Below are 24,949 nucleotides of genomic sequence, written 5' to 3'. Positions count from 1 at the left end.
AAACTAAATATTTTTTGCATAACATTTGTGATACTGTTTTAATATAACTATTTGTATAAATTTTAAAATATTATAATTAAATAATTATAGTAAATATAAATACAATTAATTAATAAACGATATAAAGTTTGGAATTTATTAATAATTAGTTTTACACGTATTGTAAGCGATAGTTATCTTTGATTGAATGTCAAACTGTAACGTAATATACATTACAATACAGTACTGAATATTGCAATTTTTAAACGAGTTATTAAAAGTTGGAATTCAATTTGTCTACAAATGTCTTATAATTTTAATTATAATCTTTAAATATCTGTTAAAACTAATAGTTATCTTCAATGAGTCAATCTTCAGCAAACATTGAATCTTATGTTGAGATGTCTGAAGATGATGACCACCTCATGTGTGCCATTTGTATTGCAATCATGAGATATCCGGTCACTGTTAGTGTCAAATACAGTATTAAATATTATTGATAAACAATTAATTATTGTTATTATTAGCTTCCGTGCGGTCATCACATGTGTTTAGATTGTTTTAAGAAGAGCATCGAAATGGTTAACCTCTTGTGTCCATTTTGTAGGTCTAGAATCAGTTGTTGGGCTCGAAAGGCCAAAAACGATGACAATCTAATTGATTGGCAAAAATGGTTTCAAATATCAATCAATTTAATCAATCAAATAACAATTAAAACATTTTCAGTATTTTATATTTACTGTACTTTTATAGGAATGTAATTCAAGCCAAATATCCTCATTTGGTTTCTCTCAAAGTTTGTTGTAATCAAGACATTGATACTTCTGAAAACCAGTTGTTTGAATACAGATCTGTTCATAGAGTCATTTCATCACAAGGAGAAGTACATCAAGAATATGAAGAATTTATGAAACAGGTATTTATAAATTAATTCATTTTATATTAAATGCTTTTTATCTAATTTTTGTCATATATTTAGGAAAGTCAACGAATTTTAAAAGAAGAAGAAGAAACTCAAAGACTTATCCAAACACTTCTCTCTGAAGATCAGATGTTTGAAGAAATGAGACAAAAAATACTGATAGAGACAGCAAATGATGAAGAGATAGCTATGAGTTTACAACAAATGGATACTTCGAGTAATACCAAAGTTCTTAGAAATGGAAAATATTTTAGTTAATGAATTCATTTTTTAAATTTTATTAATAGTTTAATAATCTTAATATAATTTTTATATTATTTAGTGTTTTATTAGTAATTTATTAATAAACTAATAGATTGATTGATTAAACTAATCTTAAACTGTATGATATGAAGAATTTATTTATTGAACAAAATTATTAATAAATATTTCACAGTTTTTAAAAATTATTAAATTTATAAGATTACCGGTAATATTACATTATACTCTATTATAGTATATTTTTATTACAAATAGATGTTATACACAGTAATATAATTTATAGTAATTGTTACTGAAATATGCAATTTGTTTAAATTGAAGTATAAACCAAAAAAGCTATGAATGTAATTTTGATTAAAATTGAAAATATTTGAATTGAATAATTGAAAAAAAGAAAAAAAAGAAAATTATATATATCTAACTTTGACAACATAATTTTAATATAATTTTTAAAACAGTCATTCAATTATTTTCAATATTTAAACACTATAACACATGTCCACTCACCCCATACCGCTCCCGTAACGCTTACAGCACTGGTATCTAAAAAACCAGTGTATATGTGATGATCAATACTGATCAGTGGTTAGAGATTATAAAGAATTAGGTATCAATTAAACAATTATGTCAATCAAAAAAGTAACCAAAAAATAACCAAAAAAGTAATCAAAACTTACTATATTTTATTTAAATATAATATATTTGTAACAAAATTTTAACAGTTAATATATTTGATTATTTTTATTATTATATCAATTATTATATATTTTAAATTATAGTAAAAATATTTGATACTTATACTAAGGAAATTTATAGGAAATTTTAGTTCACTCCCCTCTCGATTCTGAAAAATTTAGGAAAAATAGTACAGTAGTTAAAAAAGTTTACACTCACATAATACCCCCAAAAATTTATTTTTGTCATTTTATCCCATTCTATACTGATTATAGTACTGTTTATAATAAAAAAAAAACTTGCTTAAATTATTTAAAATTGAATAAAAAATACATAAAGTAAAAATTGTAAAATGTAGATGTGGTTTAAAATAATAGTGCCATGGTACTTTGCCGTGTAATTAATCGATTATTGTTATTTTATATATAGTCTATTATATTCAATAGTATATTATAGACTATTTAGTCTATTAACCACTTTTAAGTAAAATGCTTGACTATTCTATAATACCTCAAAATTTGTTATTAATTTAAATTTATAAATTTAAAAGTTATAAAAGACAAAAAACCGTGTCAAGCACTTATGTCTCCGATTTTATAGTTAAATACTTTTGAATTATATAAAACAATATATTAATACAATAAGAATTTATCATAAATTATATTAATAATATAACAAAATGTGTTATTAATATTAAATATATACAATTAGTTAAGTCTATAGAGTATTATTGGTCATCTCATAGACACAATACAAATGTTTTTATTAATTTAGGCTAAAAGTGAAAAGTTGTTCCCCTATGAAATAAAAACATTAAATAAATCAAGTTTTGTATATTTAGGATATTTATAACCGGTTTTCAAAATTGTTAACATTGAACCACCATTTAAAACATAATTAAAATATATTCATTTTTGATGTAATGCTTAACAGTTAATTTAAGTTCAATTAATATATAATTAGTTAGATTTGAATTAATTGGTATTATCTTTAGAAAATGACTATAAATATTTCATAAGATAACATTTCATATTTAACATTTCATACTAAAACATTATCATAAAAGGCTAATATGTGTAATACTTAAATTAATAAATCATGTGTTTAATTTTTAAGTCTATAATATCGGCATTTTTTATTTATTTATTAATTATTCCAGGTAAGTTTTAATATAAAATATAGTAAAACATAGTAATTAAAAATAAAATTTATTAAAACATTATATAGTATTAAAAAAATTATGATTGAAACAAAATTAATATAAAATACACTAATGATTACACTATTAACAGTTAATAAATATAATAATTAATAAATTGTTTTAATAGTTGTAATTACTGTTGAGTTGTATGCGCTCTTCAATTCGGGTGGTATTCGGGGAAACATAACATTCAGACAACAAACTGAGTCCGATATCGTCTCTATCGGCATCTACTTAAGTAATGCCAATAACGATGGTAACAATCAACTCTTTGAATGGCTTATCAACGAATTGCCTGTATTTTATGACTCGAAGAACCCATGTTCAGCATCAGAAGTCGGCAAAACAGAGCACGACATGACTCGAAGACACGGATCTATTAGTATATCTCATATTAATAATGATATCCAAACTTTTACTGACTCGCATATTACGCTTTATGGTGTCAAAAGTATTTGGGGGAAATCAGTATCATTAAGAAACATGAATAATAGTGATCACCGAACTTGTTCCAACGTTTTTACTGATGGTATTGTCAAGTCTGCATTGGCAACATTTACTGAAACCATTGCTGGAACAGTTCTCTTCAGAGAAAACCAAAGACAAGAAACTCTTATATTTACTAATCTATATAATATAGAAGAAGAATATAAATCAAATTCAAGAAATGAATGGAAAGTCTTAGTATCGGATATATTGGATACAAAACGCGATCGAAAATGTGATTATTTACAGACTTTGTTGGATCCAAATAATGCTAACGACAGTAACTGTTCAACAAGTAATCATCAATTGTGTAAAATAGGAGATTTAACGCGAAAACATGGAATGGCTGTCATTGGATCTAATAATAATAGATACTCAAAGAAGTTATCAATTGATATGAATTTTCCACTTTCTTATCTTGAATCTAGTCGTGGACTTTATGTTACAATTTATGACAAAAATAGTGCCAAACGTGTGATGTCTTGTGCAAAATTGCAACCTTTGGAGACCAGACAAGTAAAAGCTAGTATTTCTATGGATGGCGTCAAAGGATCCATACTTTTCAGTCAGAGTTATCGAACTGATCCAACAATTGTTAAAATCAATTTAACAAATTTACGAGGACGAGCAAAATGGTATCACATTCATCAGTTCCCATTACCGTCACAACTATCAAAACATGATAATGTATGCTCAGCTCAAGCTGTTGGTCCCCATTTCAATCCATTTGCTATTGACTCTAACAGTGGTCCACTTCCTGCTATCGGTACTAATGATATGTATGAAGTGGGAGACTTGAGTGGCAAATATGGACCTTTAAATGAAGATCCAAATTCAGATATATATTTAGCTGTTTTTGTTGATCTAAATCTACCACTTTTTGGTATAAATAGTATTATAGGTCGTTCAGTAGTAATACATAAAGGAAATGGTGATCGTTGGATATGTTGTAACATTGGTTATCATAATGAAATGGTCACAGCTATGGCTACTTTTGTATATCCTATTGTTGGATACGTTATATTTCGACAGTTAAAAGATAACCCATTGAGTGAAACAACTGTTTTTGCAGAACTTAGCTATTCTGATGGTACGGTTAATAATACAGTCGGTCATAGTTGGCACATACATACCAATACTCATGGAAGAGATTTTTATAACTGGAGTCGACGGTGTGATAGTGCCGGTCCTCACTTTAATCCATTTAATGTAGGAATGGGACGAACTTACAATTCTTTATGTAATTCTGATAATCAGTTTCGCTGTGAAGTCGGAGATTTAACATCAAAATCAAAGAAATTATCGATTGCTTCATATAAAGGAAGTTTTAATAATAAACTGTTTTATACCGACACTCTCTTACCACTGTCCGGACCTTCTATGGTATGATTTACAACAAAAAATATTAACTTATATTTATTTGATTACAAATGTTTGTTAGCAATCAATTATTGGTAGATCGCTTGTCATACACGATGACACAGCACCTCAACAAAGGGGTGATAGATTAGGATGTGCTGTCATAAGAATTGTTCATCCATTAACAGCTAGTGCTAGAAATTGGCGAACAAGTACTGCAATTGCATCAAACATATCGGGATCTATAGTTTTTAATCAACAAACCTCATACGATGCCACCAATGGTAAAGTAGATTTACACGGTCTCTATGGTCTCGCTCATGGATATCACATACACGATGTAAGACATATCATTGATTTTTTATTTAAACAAATTGTCAATTTATAGTTATTGTATTAGTGCTTATATTAATTAGATGCTTAAAATACAATATTTATTTAGAAAAGTTTAAGTTTTGTTAATATACAGTATATAAATATGATGATAATTTTCTTTTGTAAAATAGCAATTATTTGTCCATTATTGCCATTTTTTAAAGAAAAAATGTCATATTATCTATAATAACAATATATTCTATTATAGCAATATATATAATAAATTTTTAATTTATTATTAGTAAAAAATAAATCATAAGAGTAAATACTAATTATACCAATTGAAAATTGGTATTAAAATCTTTATAATTATTTATTTAATTTATACATCGTGTATATGTATATTAATATTAATATAATATGATTTTGGATAACATGTATTTTATAATAAGCATATTAACGGTTTTCAAAAGATTAAATCATTTAATTTTCTTTCAGACTAACATTACTCATAGAATAGTTTGATTAATATTTAAATTTAATTGTAATTTTATAAAATTAGAGTTGGGTTTCAATTGAAAAAGAGTTTCCGTGTGCAGCCGATGCAGTTTATGGTCATTTTAATCCACTTAATGTTGATGTATCTGTTGGTCCTTTTCCTGAAGTTGGTTCAGTAGATCAGTATGAAGTCGGAGATCTTAGTGGAAAGTTTGGAATTATTGACAACAAAAACACTCAAAGACAAGACTGGACTGATTCTAGTCTTAGTCTTAGTGGACCCAACTCTATAATCGGCAGATCTATTGTCATTCATAAAAAAGAGAAAAATTTTCGATGGGTTTGTTCAACAATTAATATTGAAGAAAGCAAAGATATGGCCCGAGAAATAGTCGCTTTGGCCTCTTTTCATGAACCAAGACATCTAATCTCTGGTTATATACGGTTCAAACAACTGGAGTACATCGATGGTAGTCTAAGTGATACATGGATTGAAGTCAATCTAAAATATCCCGGATTCAATAATCTAAATGTCACATCAGGTCATAATTGGGCTGTTTATGTAACCCCTGTAGGAGAGGATGCTTTTAATCAAATAGACTCAGTAAGATGTATAGCTTCTGGATATCGATGGAACCCTTATCTTAGTAAAGATGATATAGACATATATAAAAAAGATTGTAATCCAAATAATGGTCTGCGGTGTGCAATGGGTGACTTGAGTGGTAAACACAATATATTATCAATTGGTGGTCAACGCAAACTTTTTTCCGATGTAAACTTACCGCTAATTGGAAACTATTCAGTTATGGGTCGTTCGGTTATCATATTTAAAAATTATGGACATTTTATACCACTGGGTTGTGCTAACATAAAACCAGATATTCATTTGATAAGTAATGTTGCCATCAAAAAGACGCCGACATTCACTGTTAACAAATTCATGTCTCATATGAGAAGTCTATTAAATGCAACCGATTGGCTCATAGTTGCCGATGTCTACAATACCAGAGACATTGCCGACAATCAATGTGTTCAGCTATCCGTTAACTTCTTTGGTAACGAAAATAAAATAATTGACTTAATATATCATATTTTTAATTGTCTATTGATTTGTTAGGTAATGAAGCCCATCGATTTCAAGTTGAATTCAGTAATTTAATTAATTTGGGAACAGTTAAGAGGCAGACAATAACTGGACTCAAATCTGTTTCAACTTTTTATAAGCCATGCAAAACAAGTATGTATTATATTAATAGTATAATAATTATACAGTATTACTGATACTTACTTACATTACGGTAGTATTGTTTTTATTTAATTTATTTTAATTTCTTAATTTTTTAGTCAACGATATTTCAAATGGTTTACCAATCACAATCACAATCACAATTTTAAGTTTTAGTTTTCAGTTATTTGTTATTTTAAATTTATATATAAATATTTATTATTTTATTTGAATTTATTGTTTATAAAAATACACTGTTATTTGGCTTAATATCTGTGATATTATCATATTTAAATAAAATAAATATATATATTTTTATTACTAATTTATTTAAATATTTATTTAATATATTGTCTGAAATATTAATTAATTCTAATTATTAATAAATATCGATAAAATATCCATATTTTATATACAGTACACAGTATATTGTTTTTATGATTTTCATGATTACACTGTTTAAAAAACTTTAAAAAACTAAAATTCTATCATTTTTCAAATATGAGTTTAAATTTAAAAAATTAATACTTAATAAATATCTTAATAATAAATCATAAACATATGAGATAAGAATTAATTTATTATTTAATAGTATAAAGTAATAATACTGTATATAGTTTAGTACAATATAAATATGAATTTTATACTATTATTATATTAGTGTATTATCTTAAAAGATATAACTTATAATTTATATATGTTATAAATAATATGATATATACTATGATACTGTATATACCGTATGTATTAATACTGACTAATTGTATCAGGAAATCAATGTGAATGTCAATGTAGGAAATTATGTAAAATTTATTTCTCAAAGCAATTAATTGATTACTAATTTTTGTCAAATTATTTGCATTATTAAATTTTTTGGACGTTTATAATCGTTCCCGTCTTTAAATATGACATCTATTGACCAGTCTTTACATATTGTACAGTAGTTTCCCATTTATATGGACCAGTCTTACATAATTTTCTACCCCATGTCCTGACATTTATTTTCAGTGGTTGGAAACAAATGTGATATTAGTTCGTATAAGTTGTTTTAAATTTTTGCACATTATTTAGTGAGAAAATAAGTGCTTACATACGGTATATGCGATTATAAATTTAGTATTTATACTTTCTATAAAATATTTTATTAAATTCTAGATTACCGGTAAATTGATTTTATAGTTATTGATATAACTAGACAATAAAAATACAACATATCTACATATACTAATATTTAATAATTTTTATTAAAAATAGTAATATTTATTTTAATGATTATTTATATTTGAAAAATAGATTCAAAATGAACAAAAATACGATGAATTAATGTTATTATTTATCTTTGCATTTGAATCAATGAATCATTTCAATAATTTCAAATTACCGGTAATATACTGTAATATCATCGAAAATACCGGTAATCTATTGGTTAATTAAAATAACCTTGCTCAACTTCACAATTATTAGTCTTTATAACTTTATAATTTATAGCTTATGATATTTTGTAATTAAATCCAATATAAATACAATTGATATTTAAAATGGTATTTAATAAGAGTTAATAAAAACTCATTTACCGTAAGTATCAATATATAACAAATGAATTTATTAATAAATTTAATGAAACAAAATGTAGTTTTGTATCAATTGGTTACTATTAAGCCTTAACTACTCCAACCATCGCTGGTCTAATGGTTCTGTCGTGTAATTTATAGCCAATTTTGGTGACGGTTGACACCGTTCCGGGCTCTTTGTCTGGCAAAACAGCTTCAAAGAGTGCGTGATGTGAGTTTGGATCAAACTTTTCGCCGATTGGATTCATTTGTATTAAACCATGTCTTCTAAAAACACTTTGCAATTGCTTTTCTGTCATTTGAAGTCCTGAATACAGATTCTTAAGTACTTTACTTTGTTCAGTATTATCATCAGTGATGGTATTTAACGGAACCGTATCAATGGCTGTATTGAGAACATCGGCCACTTCGAGTAGGTCTTTAGAAAAGGCTTGAATGGCGTATATCTTTGTTTCATCGATTTGTTTCTTCATTCTGATCCGAGTGTTCTCTCCATCGGCTAAACTTCTTTTGTATTTGTCATCTACTTCTGACAAAAGTTGCATTAATTTGTTGTTTTCTTCTTTCAATTTGTTCACATCTGTCTCATCCTTAGGTTCTTGAGTGTCATCACTTGAATTTAATCCATTCAATCCATTACTGAAACATTTGGTCCAATTCATAGCAAAGACAGGTCTGTATTGAGTAAAACAAATCAATCAGTTTTGTGGTCATTGAGTGATGCAATCATTGCACGCATTCATTGTAGACATGCATTCAAATCAATCAACTTTCGTATCAATGGATAATACCTACCGTTCCCTAAGCCAACTGTCCACTGGTCTTAAAGTATATCTAACATATGAACCTCTAAGTGATCCAAATCTACAAATTGTAGTCATAATAGATGCCATCGATGGCTAAATAAATGTCTTTGGATGTGATTTTTCAAGAGAGTATCGCTTATCATATCATTCAACACATGTATGATATTATTGTATACAATATTATAGTGTAGAGGTCTGCAAATAGAGGTCTCTATTATTGTAAAGTTATTCCAACTCTAATAATACTATACTTTACAGTGACGTCAATACATATTAATAGTGTATAGTATTGTATTTGTATTGATCTGAGTCTGTATTATACAGTATATACAGTACTGTATGTATATATAGGGCGTTGACTGACATAACACTAAACATTAAATCAATTGATTACAAGATATTGTGATTATTAAGACGTGTGAAGACTTGTCTTAACAATAGTCACTATGACTGACGCCAAGTACTTCGCAAACACCAAAAAGGGTGAGATATTTGAGTTAAAGAGTGAATTAAATTCAGATAAGAAAGAGAAAAGAAGAGAAGCGGTGAAGAAAGTGATTGCATCGATGACTGTCGGCAAAGATGTCTCGGCTTTGTTTCCCGATGTCGTCAATTGCATGCAAACGGATAACTTAGAGCTCAAGAAGTTGGTGTATCTATATTTAATGAATTACGCCAAGAGTCAGCCCGATATGGCCATAATGGCGGTCAATACGTTTGTCCGCGATTGTGAAGATCCCAATCCTTTGATTCGGGCTTTGGCTGTCCGTACAATGGGTTGTATTCGTGTGGATAAGATTACTGAATATTTATGTGAACCACTTCGCAAATGTCTTAGAGATGAAGACCCATATGTTCGTAAAACAGCTGCTGTATGTGTGGCCAAACTTCATGATATTAACGCCCAATTGGTTGAAGAACAGGGTTTTCTTGATCTATTGCGCGATCTATTGTCGGACTCGAACCCAATGGTTGTGGCCAATGCTGTGGCAGCACTCTCCGAGATTAATGAAGCGTCCAGTACTGGACAACCATTGGTTGAACTCAATGCACAAACTATTAATAAATTATTAACGGCTTTGAATGAATGTACTGAATGGGGACAAGTCTTCATATTGGACTCACTTTCTAATTATTATCCTAAAGATGATCGCGAGGCGCAAAGTATATGCGAGAGAGTGACTCCTCGTTTGGCTCACGCAAATGCCGCCGTTGTCTTGAGTGCCGTTAAAGCATTGATGAAATTCATGGAAATGATGCCTTCAGACTCTGATTTTGTTGTCACACTAACCAAGAAGTTGGCCCCACCTTTAGTTACGCTGTTGTCCAGTGAACCTGAAGTACAATACGTGGCTTTACGTAATATCAATCTTATAGTTCAGAAGAGACCTGATATATTGAAACACGAGATGAAAGTGTTTTTTGTCAAATATAATGACCCGATTTATGTTAAGTTAGAGAAGTTGGATATTATGATTAGGTTGGCCTCACAGACCAACATCGCTCAAGTCTTAGCTGAACTCAAAGAGTATGCCACAGAAGTAGACGTTGACTTTGTTCGTAAGGCTGTCAGAGCTATTGGTCGATGCGCTATAAAAGTAGAGCAATCGGCAGAACGATGTGTGGCCACTCTATTAGATCTGATACAAACAAAAGTTAATTATGTGGTTCAGGAGGCAATTGTTGTTATTAAAGACATTTTCCGCAAATATCCCAACAAATATGAAAGCATTATATCAACATTATGTGAAAATTTGGACACTTTGGATGAACCTGAAGCCAGAGCTTCAATGATTTGGATTATTGGAGAATATGCTGAACGTATCGATAACGCCGACGAATTGCTCGAAAGTTTTTTGGAAGGATTTCATGATGAGAACAGTCAGGTTCAGCTCCAACTGCTCACAGCTATAGTAAAGTTATTTCTTAAGCGTCCGACTGAAACTCAAGAATTGGTCCAACAAGTGTTAAGTTTGGCCACACAAGACAGCGACAATCCAGATCTTCGTGACAGAGGTTTTATTTATTGGCGACTTTTATCTACAGATCCGGCGGCAGCTAAAGAAGTTGTTTTAGCTGAAAAACCATTGATTTCAGAAGAAACCGATTTATTAGAGCCAACACTATTAGATGAACTTATTTGTCATATCGGAAGTCTTGCATCTGTTTATCACAAACCTCCCTCAGCTTTTGTTGAAGGAAGAATTGGTCAGTTGAGACGTTCATTACCAGCTAAAAGTGAATCTACTAACGATACCAATCATACGGAAACAATTCAATCCACAGTCATTCCTGCTGCAGATAGTCTTATAGGAGATTTGCTAAGTCTTGACATTAGTGCACCTCCTCCTCCTCCAACAACATATCCATCAACAATGTTAACCTCAAACATTGACATTTTGGGTAGTGGTCTTGATAGCTTACTTGGAGGACCTGATCTAACCACTAGTGCTTCTCCATCTCTAAGTAATACAAGTTCTACACAATTAACATCGACAGGTCTTCTTGGAGATATATTTGGAATTCCCAATTCTGGAGTATTTTATACACCACCCAAACAGGTTTGTCCTTTAAATATCTAAGTATTCGGTAATTATTAAATTAATTAAATATTATGATAAAGGTTTGGTTACCAGCTGTTCGTGGAAAAGGTCTGGAAGTATTGGGTACATTCACCAGACGTAACGGTCAAATATATATGGAGATGACATTTACAAACAAAGCCATGCAAGCAATGGGAGGTTTTGCCATTCAATTTAATAAGAATAGCTTTGGCTTAATGCCAGCACAACATCTTCAGATCACTACACCTTTACATCCAAACATCTCTTCCGATGTCAGCCTTCAGTTGAATACAATGGGTGGTGTCCAGAAAATGGAACCGTTAACAAATCTTCAAGTTGCCGTTAAAAATAATGTGGATGTGTTTTACTTTAGCTGTATTGTGCCGACACATGTATTTTGTACAGATGATGGTGCAATGGATAAAAGAGTGTTTTTGGCCACTTGGAAGGACATACCATCACAGAATGAGGTGCAATATGTGATCGAAAATGTTATGCTTAACGTGGATCAGGTCTCACAAAAGCTTCAATCCAATAACATATTTACAATTGCGAAACGCAATGTTGAGGGTCAGGATATGCTCTATCAGTCACTCAAATTAACTAATAATATATGGCTTTTAGCTGAACTTAAGGTCCAACCGGGAAATCCAAAGTTTACTTTATCTCTTAAATCCCGTGCTATGGATGTGGCACCGGCTATATTCCAAGTCTATCAAATGATTCTTCAAAATTAAAACAATAAACAATTCATTATATTTATGTAGATTTTAATTACCGGTAATACATTCCATGTTATCAATGCTGACAATTCTGTTATTCAATAATGTTATTAATGTATAATTTTTTCAATTATATTTATACTTAAAATGATATTTAAGTTAATTAAATGTTTTAATCTCTATAATTAAAGTCTGATCTATTAATGATTTAAAGTTTTAATATTAAAATTATAACAACAATGACAACTCTTTTTTGTTGATATATTATAATACAGTATAATTGATAAACAATGTAATCTGAATTTTAGTTTGTAATGAGAATGTCATAAAATAAATGTTGAATAAAATGATAATAATGATGTTAAAGTAGAAATGTGGATAAATGTATATATTATAAGTGAATGGTTTGAAATAATAATAATTGGGCGCAACGTTTCCCACGGCTTAATTGTTTACTGGTTAAGCGGTACTTTTGAGACCAGTTATGACGCTCTGGTGGCACTCAAGGGTGCTATAAAAGGTTTGGTGCCTTCAATTGATCACACATTAGACTATATAGGCTATAGCTATATAATACCGGTATATACTATAGTATAGCGCTTTCCTTTAACTTAGTCATAGTGTTTAGCCTTAAAGTAATAGACAACTCCGTCTAATGAGGACAATGAGATGAAGGCATATATAGTTTTATGATAGTGTCACCGCTTAATAGCCATCATAACATCAATGACCATTACAGCCTAATGGTGCTGATTAAAGTGACCCATACACCAATAATATCATACAGTACCTATCATATAGCATGCATACTATATAGTATATACACCAATTTGCCCAACATTTCATACTCAACCATTTGAAGTGACCCGCTATAAGCAATCAAATATTATTATATTATCGTTATATTATACTATACATTAGCAAAATACTTATCATTTTTCTAAATATAATTACTAATATAAATTACATACATTTGTTCACTCAATGTTTTACTATTTTCAATTTTTACTCTAAATCACTCAAATTTAAATAAACACTAAAAATATATTTATTTAATCTTATTTTTACAATATAGTTATTTATTAAGCTTTTAAATATATTATTTATTATTTTCAATAATATTGTAACATTATATTATATAAATTATATACCTATAGGCAAACTTTTTTTTGTTAAATTGTTAAATAAAGCTTTGCTTATTCCTACTGTATATAATCCAATTGTATTGTAATATGTAATTGAATACACCAGTTGCTAAGTTTTTACACGCCTCAATAATAATCAATTAAAAATAAGTCATTTTGTCTCTTATTGCTTATAATAACTATTATATTATATAATATTTCAAAATGTTATTTACAACACATCATATATTCTTTTACTATTACATATAATTAGTATATATACAGTATAAATTATATATAATTAGTATAGATTAATATAACATATACATATATAGTAATTTATCAGAAACTAAATTCATAGCTTATAAATTTTAATATGAACTTTAATAAATATAATATTTTAAATATTAATATATATATATTGTATATACAATTGTATATACTGTATAAATGAATATTTAACAATTCTTACAAAACTTTTTATAATAAGAAAAAGCAAATATTGTATTATCAAAAGTTAGTGATATATAAATGAAGATTAATAAATAAATTGTAATTTATATAAAGAATCAATTGATAAACTGTTTGCAGAATCGGTGCATTTGATGTAAAGTTAATGTATGGTTGGGTTATATGAGTTCCTCCTATAGGAGTGTCTTCATATGTGATAAAAGAAGCGGTCAGACGTCAGCTCCTAATTCCTACTTAATAGGAGTCGTAAGGTTAGCAAAGCTGACAAAACTGAGCACAAGTGGAGTTCAAGAGTTTGTGAGCGGTTCTGCTTTTGTGTGGCATTCTTGTCATTGCTTATGAAGAGGAAAGTGATCTTTAAATTTGCAATTATTTTGTATAACAGTGTGTAAGTCGTGTGTAAACTGAAGCGCACAATACATGAATTGCCGCATATTTTTCAAGTGTTTAGATAAAGTTTTAATATGACTTCCTATAGATTGTCGTATCCTTTATATTTAGACGTTAATAATATTAATAAAACAAATCGAAATAACAATTGTTTTAATGCATATCAATCTGAATTAAATACAAGTCCCACCACAGCTCTCATCAATTTAAATGCATTTTATGAATCTATGATTAACAGCAGTCACCACAATGGTCTCCCCAATACAAGACCTCAAGCATCAGCACAAGGCATCAATTATTTGAACAATGATTACAAGTTGTCCAACAAAAAGCTTTCATCAGATAGTGATTCATACAAAACCTCATTTTCAATCAATGCTATATTAGGTATCAGTGATGTCAATAATGATGGCAATAGAAGAAACATCAACAATGCATTCAGTGAAGACATTAATCAATTTAGTTTTAATGCTAATAAATATAGAGCTGATTATGTATCAAATGATATGTATGTCAAAGCAACCAATTATCACAAAACTAAAAATGTTTCATCAGTTTCACCTGACTCTACAGCTAAGGGTAAGTGTAATTGTAATTATTAATTGATTATTTTAATACTAATTAAAATTTCTAATGCATATATAAAAATATGAGGCACCTATATTACGGTTGTAAAATCAACGATAGTAGCATCTCCTTGAGCTAAAAGCACTAATAATCTAAAGCTATAGCCTATAGTTTTGAGTAAATTTCTAAATCTGGAGCCTCTTTATTGTGGTGCAAACATTTTTATCAAACTGGATATTCAATATTTGTATACAGTATACCTGATTGATAGGAGAGTAACCCAGTCACACAGTCACACAGTCACACAGTCCCCTAGTCATACAGTCAAATGGTCTCCCAGGTCGCCCAATGCTATCTTTACTATTAAACAATTGCGTCAATTGATGGAACGGTATATTGCATTGAAAACTTATCTATTTATTGGTTTACTTTTTAATGATTTTACGATACTTTACTTTCTGTTTGCTTTTTACACTTTTAAGCTAAACTTAGATATTTTTAGTAAATTCCCGGAAAAGTACAATTATTTGTATGTGATTTACATGTGAGAGGTGTTCCCGTTTTAAAATCGATGCTTTACTCATAATTGTGTCAATTTTTAAGTACATTTTTTATTGTACGTCTATTAAAGTCCGCAATTGCTTATACTATAACACTATAGTCTATAGATAAGAAAGTATAGGATAAAACATGTAGGAAAACGTTAACTAAATATCGATTACACAATCAGTGAATGCATTGTTGAGAGGGAAGGCATCTCTAAAGATATGATTGCAATAGTATTGGATTGGAATGCAATTAAGTCATGAAATGCAATATTGCAACCAATATATGGCAATATATGGCAATATATGGCAATATATGGCATATATATATATAACATATGACATGACTTTTATTACAATGATTTACAATCACAAACAGCCCTTATATTGTCGACATTCTTGGCAGACATGAGTTGTCAAAACACTGAACACAATATAGTAATACAATAGACAAATGATTGCATTCACCCACTTGTGTGTCTATTGTTAATTTTGCTAACCCATCGGTCCATTGGATCCGCATTTTGTTGTTTTATTAAAATAATCCCACAATGGATGTCATGAATGTGGGTGATATGTGTAAAGCCATTTAGCATAAGACTAGTATTGTATTATTCAAATAAGCATACAATATATACAATTTAAGTAATCATCACAATATGACAATCCTCAGGCAACCTAACGTCGAGTGGGGTCTGGGGTCCGATCCACTAAGTCATACGGCATATCTAGCCATCCATAAGCATAACTCTATTGCCTGCAAATCTTTACGCTCGCAAATTCACTATTAATATGCATTACATATGTATTACTATATGTGAAATAAAATTTATTTAATAAAAGTAATATAATTTTTTTTTATTATTAAACAGATTTAAATTCATTGTCAAACACTGAAAGAAAAATTAAATGTTTGGCTAATAATTTGCAATCAAGTAAACGAAGTCTTGAATGTGACCAAAGTTCAGATGCAACAAAACCAGAGGACAGTGCGGTTGTCATGAAATGTCGGACTCAAAGTAAATCTAAAAGAGTGCGAACAATCTTCACACCGGAACAGTTAGATAAACTTGAAGCCGAGTTTGAAAGACAGCAATATATGGTTGGACCTGAAAGACTATATCTGGCCTCTACTCTCAATCTATCTGAAGCACAGGTTAAGGTCTGGTTTCAAAACAGAAGAATCAAATGGCGAAAACAACGGCTTGAGAAGGAACTGGTTTTGGCTAACAAACACTATAGCAATAGTGATGGACACATACATACAACTGATGATAATCTATCTATAAATCAACAAAATTTGTGTCATTCATCCAATTTAACCGATATTACCATTTGATTTATTTGTCGTCATCTATATAATCATTTTCTATGGCTTATTACTTGTATAATATTAACAATAATATATATATATTATATAATATCAATACTCTATAAATAAGTGTTTATTATATTGAAAATAAATTCAATTCATTTTTGTAAAAATACACTATATTTAACATTAGCATTATTATTTTATACTGTATTTATATTTGTATTTATTCTGAAATTTATGTTTTAATATTATTAAATTAATAAATGACATGAAATATTAATTACAAACATTATTTAACAGTATATATATAGTATTTATAGTATGTTTTCTTATTTATTTTGCTATTTCAAAGAGACATTCAGTTTATATGATTCTTAAGTATACTTAAAATTTAATTATTAAAAAATAATTATTATTATAATTGACTCCTAAATATATTTAAATGTTTTTTCGTATAATTTAAATAAATACTTATATAAAAATATTGCAATTATATAACACAATATTGTTAATGTCTGTCTATTTGAAAATTTAACCTTGATTAGTCAATTATAACAAAAAAAGATGCTATAATGTTGCTTGATCAATTTGTATATTATTGTATTATTATTATTGCAGATTACTATAAATATCATTTACAAATAATATCAACAAAACATTGAATAAATTAACACTTATTATACATTTATATAATAATTTCATAATTAATGGCAATTACTGTATTAAATCAACTAAATGTCTTATTTATCATTAATTAAAGCAACAATAGGTCTCATATAATATATGCGGTGTTCGTTGGGTTGCGGAGTAGAGGGATAAAGTACGTTGCATATTATAAACTACACACAAAAAATATTTTCAGAAATAAAGCATCAAAAATGAGATATGGGGATCAGTATTGAAATTTTGATATTTTGTCAGAGCATAGCATAAGATATAAAAAATGGCGGCCAAGGTAAAAAATTTTTATGTAACTCACTATTTAAATTTTGATATCTCTTCAGGAACAGAAAAAATGGCACCAAAGTAAAAATAGGTAAAAATTTTAACCTTTACAATTGCATAGAGCATCAAAAATAAAATTTAATAAATCATTATTTTGATCTGAATCACTTGATACCCCACATTATTATAGTTGACTATTTTTTTATACTAAATCATTTTATACGACACACGACTATAGTGATTCACATGTAATGTGTGGCTATAGAAAATCACGTGACATTCAACTATAACCGTGTGCCGTATAAAATGATTTAGTACAAAAAATAAAGTCAACTATAATCATGTGGGGTATCAAGTGATTCAGATCAAAATAATGATTTATTAAATTTTATTTTTCATGCTCTATGCAATTGTAAAGGTTAAAATTTTTACCTAATTTTTTTTACTTTGGCGCCATTTTTTCTACATGATGTGATGCATATTTAAATAAACTTTATGTTTAGGTATTAAATTTTTTGTGTGTAATCTTTTATTTTAATGTATTATAATCTCTTTAGTATATAGAGACATGTTGTCTGCTAACTCTGAATATATGTCTTAATAAATAACTATAAATAAGTATAATTAGTGTTTAGTGTGTCGTATGAGTTGAAAAAATGAAAGGAATGTAATCTCTGTATAAAATTGAAAACAATTGATCCGAAAGAGTCACTCAACAGTGATCTCAAATCATCATTGGATTCATTGGATTCATTGGATTATTGTTTGCATTTATTAAAGATCTACTCTAACATCAAAACTAGAAGTCGGAACCAAAACTAATTTCAAAAACCGAACCGAGAATCGAGTTAAGTGTGGGATTCAGTAAAACAAAAGTTATAATTTTATAATAATATAATTATCAATACTAATAGAAATACTGATAATAATAATTAAATCTAATAATTACATTAATTAGTGCAATAATAACAACATAAAAAACTTATTAAAACCGAAATCATACGGTTCCCAAAACCAAAACCGTTTTGGTTCATATCTCTAATCAAAACAATATTACTCTATGAATATCTAGTTTTTTTTTATTGAAATCTATTTTGCATTCATTATAAATAAATTATAATTTTTTTAATAACAACATTAAATTCATTATAATTTTTTTGTATATTATATAATTTATAAATTATACCTGAAATCCAACTCAATTAAGTATAGATCGATAAATGCTTCGGTAGTTGAATATAGTTGAATGTAATTAAATGGACAAACAATTGGTGTTTTAATAGATTATAAAAACAAATATTGGGTGACCTCAATTATTTTGTACGTTTTTATATTACATAAATCAATGTTATTTATGGACGAGATATTGAAGTTATTTATAGAAATTATTTTTTTTAATTTCAAATTTTTTAAGTTTTAAATATTATAATAATAATAACTTATATACAGTATATATGATAAAATAAGTAAACAATTAACTATAGACATTTGTATTTGAGTTGTGACGTAATTTATTTTCAATGCTTATTATTTATTTTGTATAAAATGATCTAAGGTACTTAAAAAATTTATCGTGTTTTATCAGGAGATATATCTGTTTTGAATAACTTTCATTGATTAAAATATTTATAAGTAGTCATCACGACTAGATAAACTAAAATATACTAAAAACTTAAAACTGACATTTTGACAATCTAAATTAACGTCAATAAAAAAATTAAAATAATGAAAATGTTGACATCATTAAGTAACGTTATGACACTGTTATCTATGCTATACTGATTGTCATTTTATAACAAGGTTAATTTATGTATTTTCAAACGTCCAAATTTGTTGAGGTCACCCAATATAATCTATAGATTGAGAAATTGGATTAATAGCAGGGATTGGATTTAAGTCTTTAACAATAGACTCAGAGATTACTAAGTTTTCATTATTTCTATACATTTAAGGCTCTCTTTATTAAAGTACTGTACTATCAATACTTGTACTAAACATGCATTCAAAATATGAATTTCATTTATCACTCATTGAAGGCTTATTTTGCAATCATTTAAATAATAAATTTGCGGAACAATTGTTAAGATTAACTTCAGTTAGTTTTCAAGTGATTCAAGTAATGTTTGTGTTGTCTAAACATAACATACCGACACATACCGACACCACCACACCTGTCATTCATAGGAAATACCATCAACTGATGACAAAACATATTCAACACTTAATTCTTAACAAACTTATAATCTTTTCAACTAAATTAATTACATTTAAGATTATGTTTATTTTAAATACTAAATCAACTATTATTTACACTTTGCTTACATTGATATTACCCGATAGAGTATAACAATTAATATTAAATATAATATAATAATATATTATTGATATGATGTGTAATAAAAGTTCAGTGATGTGCAATAGAGAGCGAAAAGTTTCGGACCCGTACCTGACCCGTACCTGATCTGATACCTAAAATCTCGGACTCGGACCTGACCTAACATAGGGTACAAATTTACCTGACCTGACCTGACCTGACTATGTCTGTCCGAAAATAATTTTATCAAAAAACAATTTTATTTATTCTATACCCGCAACAAATTTGTCTAAATTAACTTTAATTACTCGGTATTAACGATAACTGATAGTAGATCTAACTTAGATTCTAATAAAGTTAATATGTTATTATTTATTAGATCAAAACCATCATCTTTTGTAATATTTTATGTTTAATTTATACAAATATTTTATAAATAATAATTTAATAAATTTTGTGTTTGATTGTCATATTTTGTAATAATTGTCGTTTAAATAATGAATAAAAAATTTTCGGACCTGACCTGACCTGACCAAAAAATTTTGGTGTTCGGACCCGTACCTGACCTGACCTGAGCCCTAACTTTTACCTGACCTGACCTGACCTGAAAAATCAGGTCAGTTTTCAGTCTCTAATGTGCAATTCATTGTGCATTATCTCAAAAAAATTTCTATTGATATTTAAGGCAAAATATACTATAATTGTTGGAAAATAAATAAATGGTGTTTCAGTATTTTTCCATAAATTACCAGTAAATGACTAGTATTTAGTATTATCTCGAAAAATAAACTAAAATTATCTAGGTCTTTGCTAAAGTCATTCTATATTTAAGCATAGAATAAATAATATATTGAAATCAAATTTCAATTTATTATTAAATAAAAGATATTTTTTAATTATAAATATTTTCTGTGTTACACCTCTTGTTTAACACTTATTAATACATTAAGAAGTTCTAAAGATTTACAGAATATAAAGCATTTAAATATTTTGTAATTGAATAAACAAAATACAGTATATGTTTGTCAGTCAATCAATATTTTTCATTATATACACCTATTTGTTATATCAATATCATCTATTTGTTACTGAAATAATTAACTTAATATATTAGTTAATTAACCATTAGTTCAAACTAACATTAATATTACATTTAAATTAAATAACACACGCTTTTCGTAGTTTTTCTTCAAAAAATAATAAAATTTTAGGAGAATATTCCTCGCCTGGAATTGAAGGGAATTTTATACATAATTTAAATTATATGGAGATTAATATGAATATAGGTTTTACGGTATTTCTGTAACAAAAAATACGATTACATTAAATTTGTTTATATGAAACTTATGATTGATATTATTTGTAAAATTTTATTTATTTGTTTTAACTTTTAATAATGACTTTGATTTATTTTTAATCAATAAAACTTGTTTAATGTATTCTTAATTTAAAACATAGTTTATTACTTATTACTACTTATTTATTATAATAATATTAAAATAATTTATCATAAATATTACTTTACTGTCAAAACTTAATACAGTTAGTGTTCGGGCAACTTAACATGGGGGAAGTTCACTAATAAAATTCCTCCAATTTTCCCGGAAAATATTTTATTTTCGCTCCATATCCCGTTAGAAAGGAAAATATATTTTATATTTCTGAAATAAATAATATTAAAAATTAATTTTTTGCATAAAATTTCATTGAATATTTAAAAATAAATTAGAATTCAGTGAATTTAGAGATACTATTTAACAATTATATTCAAAATTTTATAATTATAATACAGTTTAATGCAATATATGTTATTCAAATCTTATAACAAAATTTGTTGTCAATAGGAGGTAGCATAAGGAAGTAGATTCCCTGGGAATTCCCAGGTAGTCGGGAATATAGGCAATTCTGAATATAAAACGAGGGAAGGTATTGCCTGAACCATAATTACAGTACAGTATAATCAATACAATACTGTATAATACATCTTAATATCATATGGTATGCCCTCTAGTGATAACTTTTGTGATTATATGTAGTGATAATGTGTTGACACGTGTTATACATATTGAATGTATTGATTGATTGATTGATTGAAACAATGTCTTCATTATCGCAGCAAATCTCAAGTCTAATCAATCCTTTGCCGTCACTGATTGATCCGGAAGATGACTTGGATGTCGAGACATCGGCTATAACTCTATTGAAAAACAGTCAAAATAGTGACCAACATATTGATCATAATGTCAACTCTCATGCCTTAAGAAATCGTTTTCAATCAGTAGATATCATTAGCCATCGGTTGGATGAGTTGTTTACTTATTTATTTGATTTATATTTAATTATTATTTGGTCAGATATGCGGGACAAGTCGTTAATCGGACACAAATTGAAAGTGATTTTTCAAGCGATGAAAATGATGAGGAAGAAGATATCGGTGAAAGTGAAAGTGAAGAACGAGTTGAACACTATTTGGATGACATGACGGCACCAAATGCTTCATCAGAAGACTTAGACTACCAGTCAAATGATGACAGCAATGATCACCAATTAATTGATATAAATGATGATTATATACACCAATTGGCAAACATTGATGTTAACGATGATATATCCAAAGGAAGAGCTCTGAAGAATCAATTGATTATTTGGGATAATCTGTTGGAGTATCGAATAAAGTTGCAAAAAGTAATGATGTCTTGTAATAAATGTCCGCAATTTGAGTATTTGTTACTTTTAAGAAAGCAATCGCTTAATAATGAAGTGGACACTTGTCTTAAGGAAACTTACAAATCATTATTACGATTGCTTAACATTATTAGCGATATTGATATATCACTTGATTTACAAAATAGTATAACAAATGTTGATTTAAATAATGAATTTAAAGAAACTAATAATAATAATAACTCTGATTCTGATAATTCATGGCAAAAGTTGCCACAAATTATAGCTAAACGAAAGCTTAATTGTGATGACATTTCACATGTTTTGTCAAAAAGATTTTGCAATTTGAGAGAGAAAAGAGAAGATGTGTTAAATAAATGGTATGAAAGGACACGATTGACATCAAATGCATTTAAAAATAAATGTTTATTATCTCTCGAAACTTCAACTAATATACAAATTAATCGCATTCTTAATGATACGAAAAGACTTATTAAAAGAACACAAACTAAAAGATCAATCTATAGTATTGTCGGCAAAGATAATGAAACTGAAGAAGAAATGTACAGTGAAAATGTGGAACAATTGAATGTTGAAATATTTGATGATGATGATTTTTACCATCAACTACTACGACAATTCATTGAGACCAACACAAACACTGACTCAACTGATCCATTTGTCTTAAGCAAGAAATGGCTTGAAATTCAAAGAATCAGAAATAAAATTAAACGAAAAGTTGACACAAAAGCGAGTAAAGGTCGCAGAATTAGATACGATGTTCACTCAAAAATAGTTAATTTTATGGCTCCTATTCATAATACTTTATATACCGATGAAGCCAAGGATCAGCTATTTAAGTCATTATTTGGAAAATTGTATCAATAAATTATTTGTCATTTTTTAAATTGTTGTCTTAAGTACTAATGTAATCTATCGTTGAATTAAATTTGAATTTAATAAATATTGTATTATCGGTATATAAAACTTGTTTAAATTTTATTAAATTTACGGTATAAACGCGTATATATAGCTCACTACGAAATGTTGATTTTAATGATTTATCAAATACTTAATATTTAATAATAAATAATTATAAACCCCCACAACTAATAATTGAAGTTTTCAATGTCTGCAATTACTCCCCCCTTAAAAATTCAATCTATTGATGGCTCTATTTAATGCCAAATAATGCCTAAAAATTGATAATTTTCAATTTAATGATCAATCGGAAGCTGATTATTATGTTAATTATTATTTCTATAATTACTGTATTATCATAAATTTAATTTTAACTTTTTCAACAATAATTGCTATTAACATACATTTAATGGTTTCTGATTGTAAATGATAGTTGTCTTACATATTACAGAATCACTAAATCGTTTCTATCTTCTATGACTTCACATATATCCCCATTGGATGAGTTACAGCCTCATAGCAAAAGTTGATTTTAAAATTTAAAAAATTTGTAAAATGGGAATATATGCGGGGTTATACGGTAAACTAAAAAAAGTTTATAATTAATTATTAATTGTCGGTTTGAAGAGAGGATTCCGGTAATGAAAATCCCGTAGTGATGACAACTCAGACCTCACTGAGTCAAACCATAACAYTTACATCTCTTTACATTCAAATCCCTTTTACAGCAATTTAAGATATTCGACTTTAAAGTTCGAAAGTCGAAATTTTTTAATTGACGTTATTTATGCATATGATATATGATTTATATTGTGACGACAGACGTCACTCAAATACATACAGACACAGAAATACCCCATAATTATCACTATCTGTTTCCTTATCCTTCAGTACTTATGTAGACACACACACACAGTCTTATCATAATTTAATTTTTTAATTTAATTGTAATTTTTTGATAATAATAATAATAAATAGTTTTCATTGATTTGATTGTGTTGTTATTGTTGTTGTCACATATTGATCTAACATTGATCACATTGGCGCAGTCGAAACAGATTAACAATTAACAAAATGTCTATTAACTCATAAAGTAATGCTCAACT

The 24,949-nt window shown here is 27.9% G+C and overlaps 5 protein-coding genes across 6 annotated transcripts; 4 read left to right on the top strand and 1 right to left on the bottom strand.

The window, feature by feature from the left end:
* Positions 1-380: 380 nt before the first annotated feature.
* On the top strand, positions 381-8,228 carry LOC128965900 (uncharacterized). Its single transcript, XM_054312678.1, has 9 exons — positions 381-446; positions 507-652; positions 733-895; positions 959-1,118; positions 3,166-4,907; positions 4,966-5,223; positions 5,761-6,754; positions 6,817-6,936; positions 8,218-8,228. The coding sequence occupies exons 1-9, from the start codon at positions 381-383 to the stop codon at positions 8,226-8,228; spliced, it is 3,660 nt and encodes a 1,219-aa protein (XP_054168653.1).
* A 302-nt stretch (positions 8,229-8,530) lies between these two features.
* LOC128965733 (grpE protein homolog 1, mitochondrial-like) lies at positions 8,531-9,484 on the bottom strand. Of its 2 annotated transcripts, none has more exons than XM_054312485.1 (2): positions 9,291-9,484; positions 8,531-9,170 (listed from the first exon to the last, which is right to left on the bottom strand). In XM_054312485.1, exons 1-2 carry the CDS (start codon positions 9,386-9,388, stop codon positions 8,579-8,581), a joined length of 690 nt encoding a protein of 229 aa, XP_054168460.1. In that variant the 5' UTR covers positions 9,389-9,484; the 3' UTR covers positions 8,531-8,578. The 2 variants fall into 2 exon arrangements, with proteins under 2 accessions (XP_054168460.1, XP_054168461.1); XM_054312486.1 differs by having other exon boundaries at positions 8,532-9,170; positions 9,287-9,484.
* A 94-nt stretch (positions 9,485-9,578) lies between these two features.
* LOC128965727 (AP-1 complex subunit beta-1-like) lies at positions 9,579-12,825 on the top strand. Its single transcript, XM_054312477.1, has 2 exons — positions 9,579-11,862; positions 11,925-12,825. The coding sequence occupies exons 1-2, from the start codon at positions 9,748-9,750 to the stop codon at positions 12,600-12,602; spliced, it is 2,793 nt and encodes a 930-aa protein (XP_054168452.1). The 5' UTR covers positions 9,579-9,747; the 3' UTR covers positions 12,603-12,825.
* Positions 12,826-14,799: 1,974 nt separating this feature from the next.
* LOC128965899 (homeobox protein Hox-D3-like) lies at positions 14,800-17,023 on the top strand. The gene is made up of 2 exons (XM_054312676.1): positions 14,800-15,151; positions 16,557-17,023. The coding sequence occupies exons 1-2, from the start codon at positions 14,800-14,802 to the stop codon at positions 17,021-17,023; spliced, it is 819 nt and encodes a 272-aa protein (XP_054168651.1).
* Positions 17,024-22,267: 5,244 nt separating this feature from the next.
* Positions 22,268-23,897, top strand: LOC128965709 (protein AATF-like). The gene is made up of 2 exons (XM_054312457.1): positions 22,268-22,556; positions 22,613-23,897. The coding sequence occupies exons 1-2, from the start codon at positions 22,357-22,359 to the stop codon at positions 23,808-23,810; spliced, it is 1,398 nt and encodes a 465-aa protein (XP_054168432.1). The 5' UTR covers positions 22,268-22,356; the 3' UTR covers positions 23,811-23,897.
* The last annotated feature ends 1,052 nt before the right edge of the window (positions 23,898-24,949 follow it).

Source organism: Oppia nitens, unplaced genomic scaffold, assembly GCF_028296485.1.
Source record: "Oppia nitens isolate AA-2021 unplaced genomic scaffold, nextdenovo-longstitch-racon4-pilon3 scaffold18_pilon_pilon_pilon, whole genome shotgun sequence".
Classification (NCBI taxonomy): Eukaryota; Metazoa; Arthropoda; class Arachnida; order Sarcoptiformes; family Oppiidae; genus Oppia; species Oppia nitens.
This window is presented reverse-complemented; position numbering and strand designations above follow the sequence as displayed.

Bases quoted from the DNA above. Each gene is read 5' to 3' on its own strand.
- LOC128965900 (XM_054312678.1), top strand. From the start codon at position 381: ATGTCTGAAGATGATGACCACCTCATGTGTGCCATTTGTATTGCAATC. The intron at 653-732 runs GTTTCAAATATC...GTACTTTTATAG, and splicing joins CTAATTGATTGGCAAAAATG to GAATGTAATTCAAGCCAAAT. The intron at 4,908-4,965 runs GTATGATTTACA...AATGTTTGTTAG, and splicing joins CACTGTCCGGACCTTCTATG to CAATCAATTATTGGTAGATC.
- LOC128965733 (XM_054312485.1), bottom strand. From the start codon at position 9,388: ATGGCATCTATTATGACTACAATTTGTAGATTTGGATCACTTAGAGGT. The intron at 9,171-9,290 runs GTAGGTATTATC...TACTCAATACAG, and splicing joins GACAGTTGGCTTAGGGAACG to ACCTGTCTTTGCTATGAATT.
- LOC128965727 (XM_054312477.1), top strand. From the start codon at position 9,748: ATGACTGACGCCAAGTACTTCGCAAACACCAAAAAGGGTGAGATATTT. The intron at 11,863-11,924 runs GTTTGTCCTTTA...ATTATGATAAAG, and splicing joins TTTATACACCACCCAAACAG to GTTTGGTTACCAGCTGTTCG.
- LOC128965899 (XM_054312676.1), top strand. From the start codon at position 14,800: ATGATTAACAGCAGTCACCACAATGGTCTCCCCAATACAAGACCTCAA. The intron at 15,152-16,556 runs GTAAGTGTAATT...ATTATTAAACAG, and splicing joins ACCTGACTCTACAGCTAAGG to ATTTAAATTCATTGTCAAAC.
- LOC128965709 (XM_054312457.1), top strand. From the start codon at position 22,357: ATGTCTTCATTATCGCAGCAAATCTCAAGTCTAATCAATCCTTTGCCG. The intron at 22,557-22,612 runs GTTGGATGAGTT...TTATTTGGTCAG, and splicing joins GTAGATATCATTAGCCATCG to ATATGCGGGACAAGTCGTTA.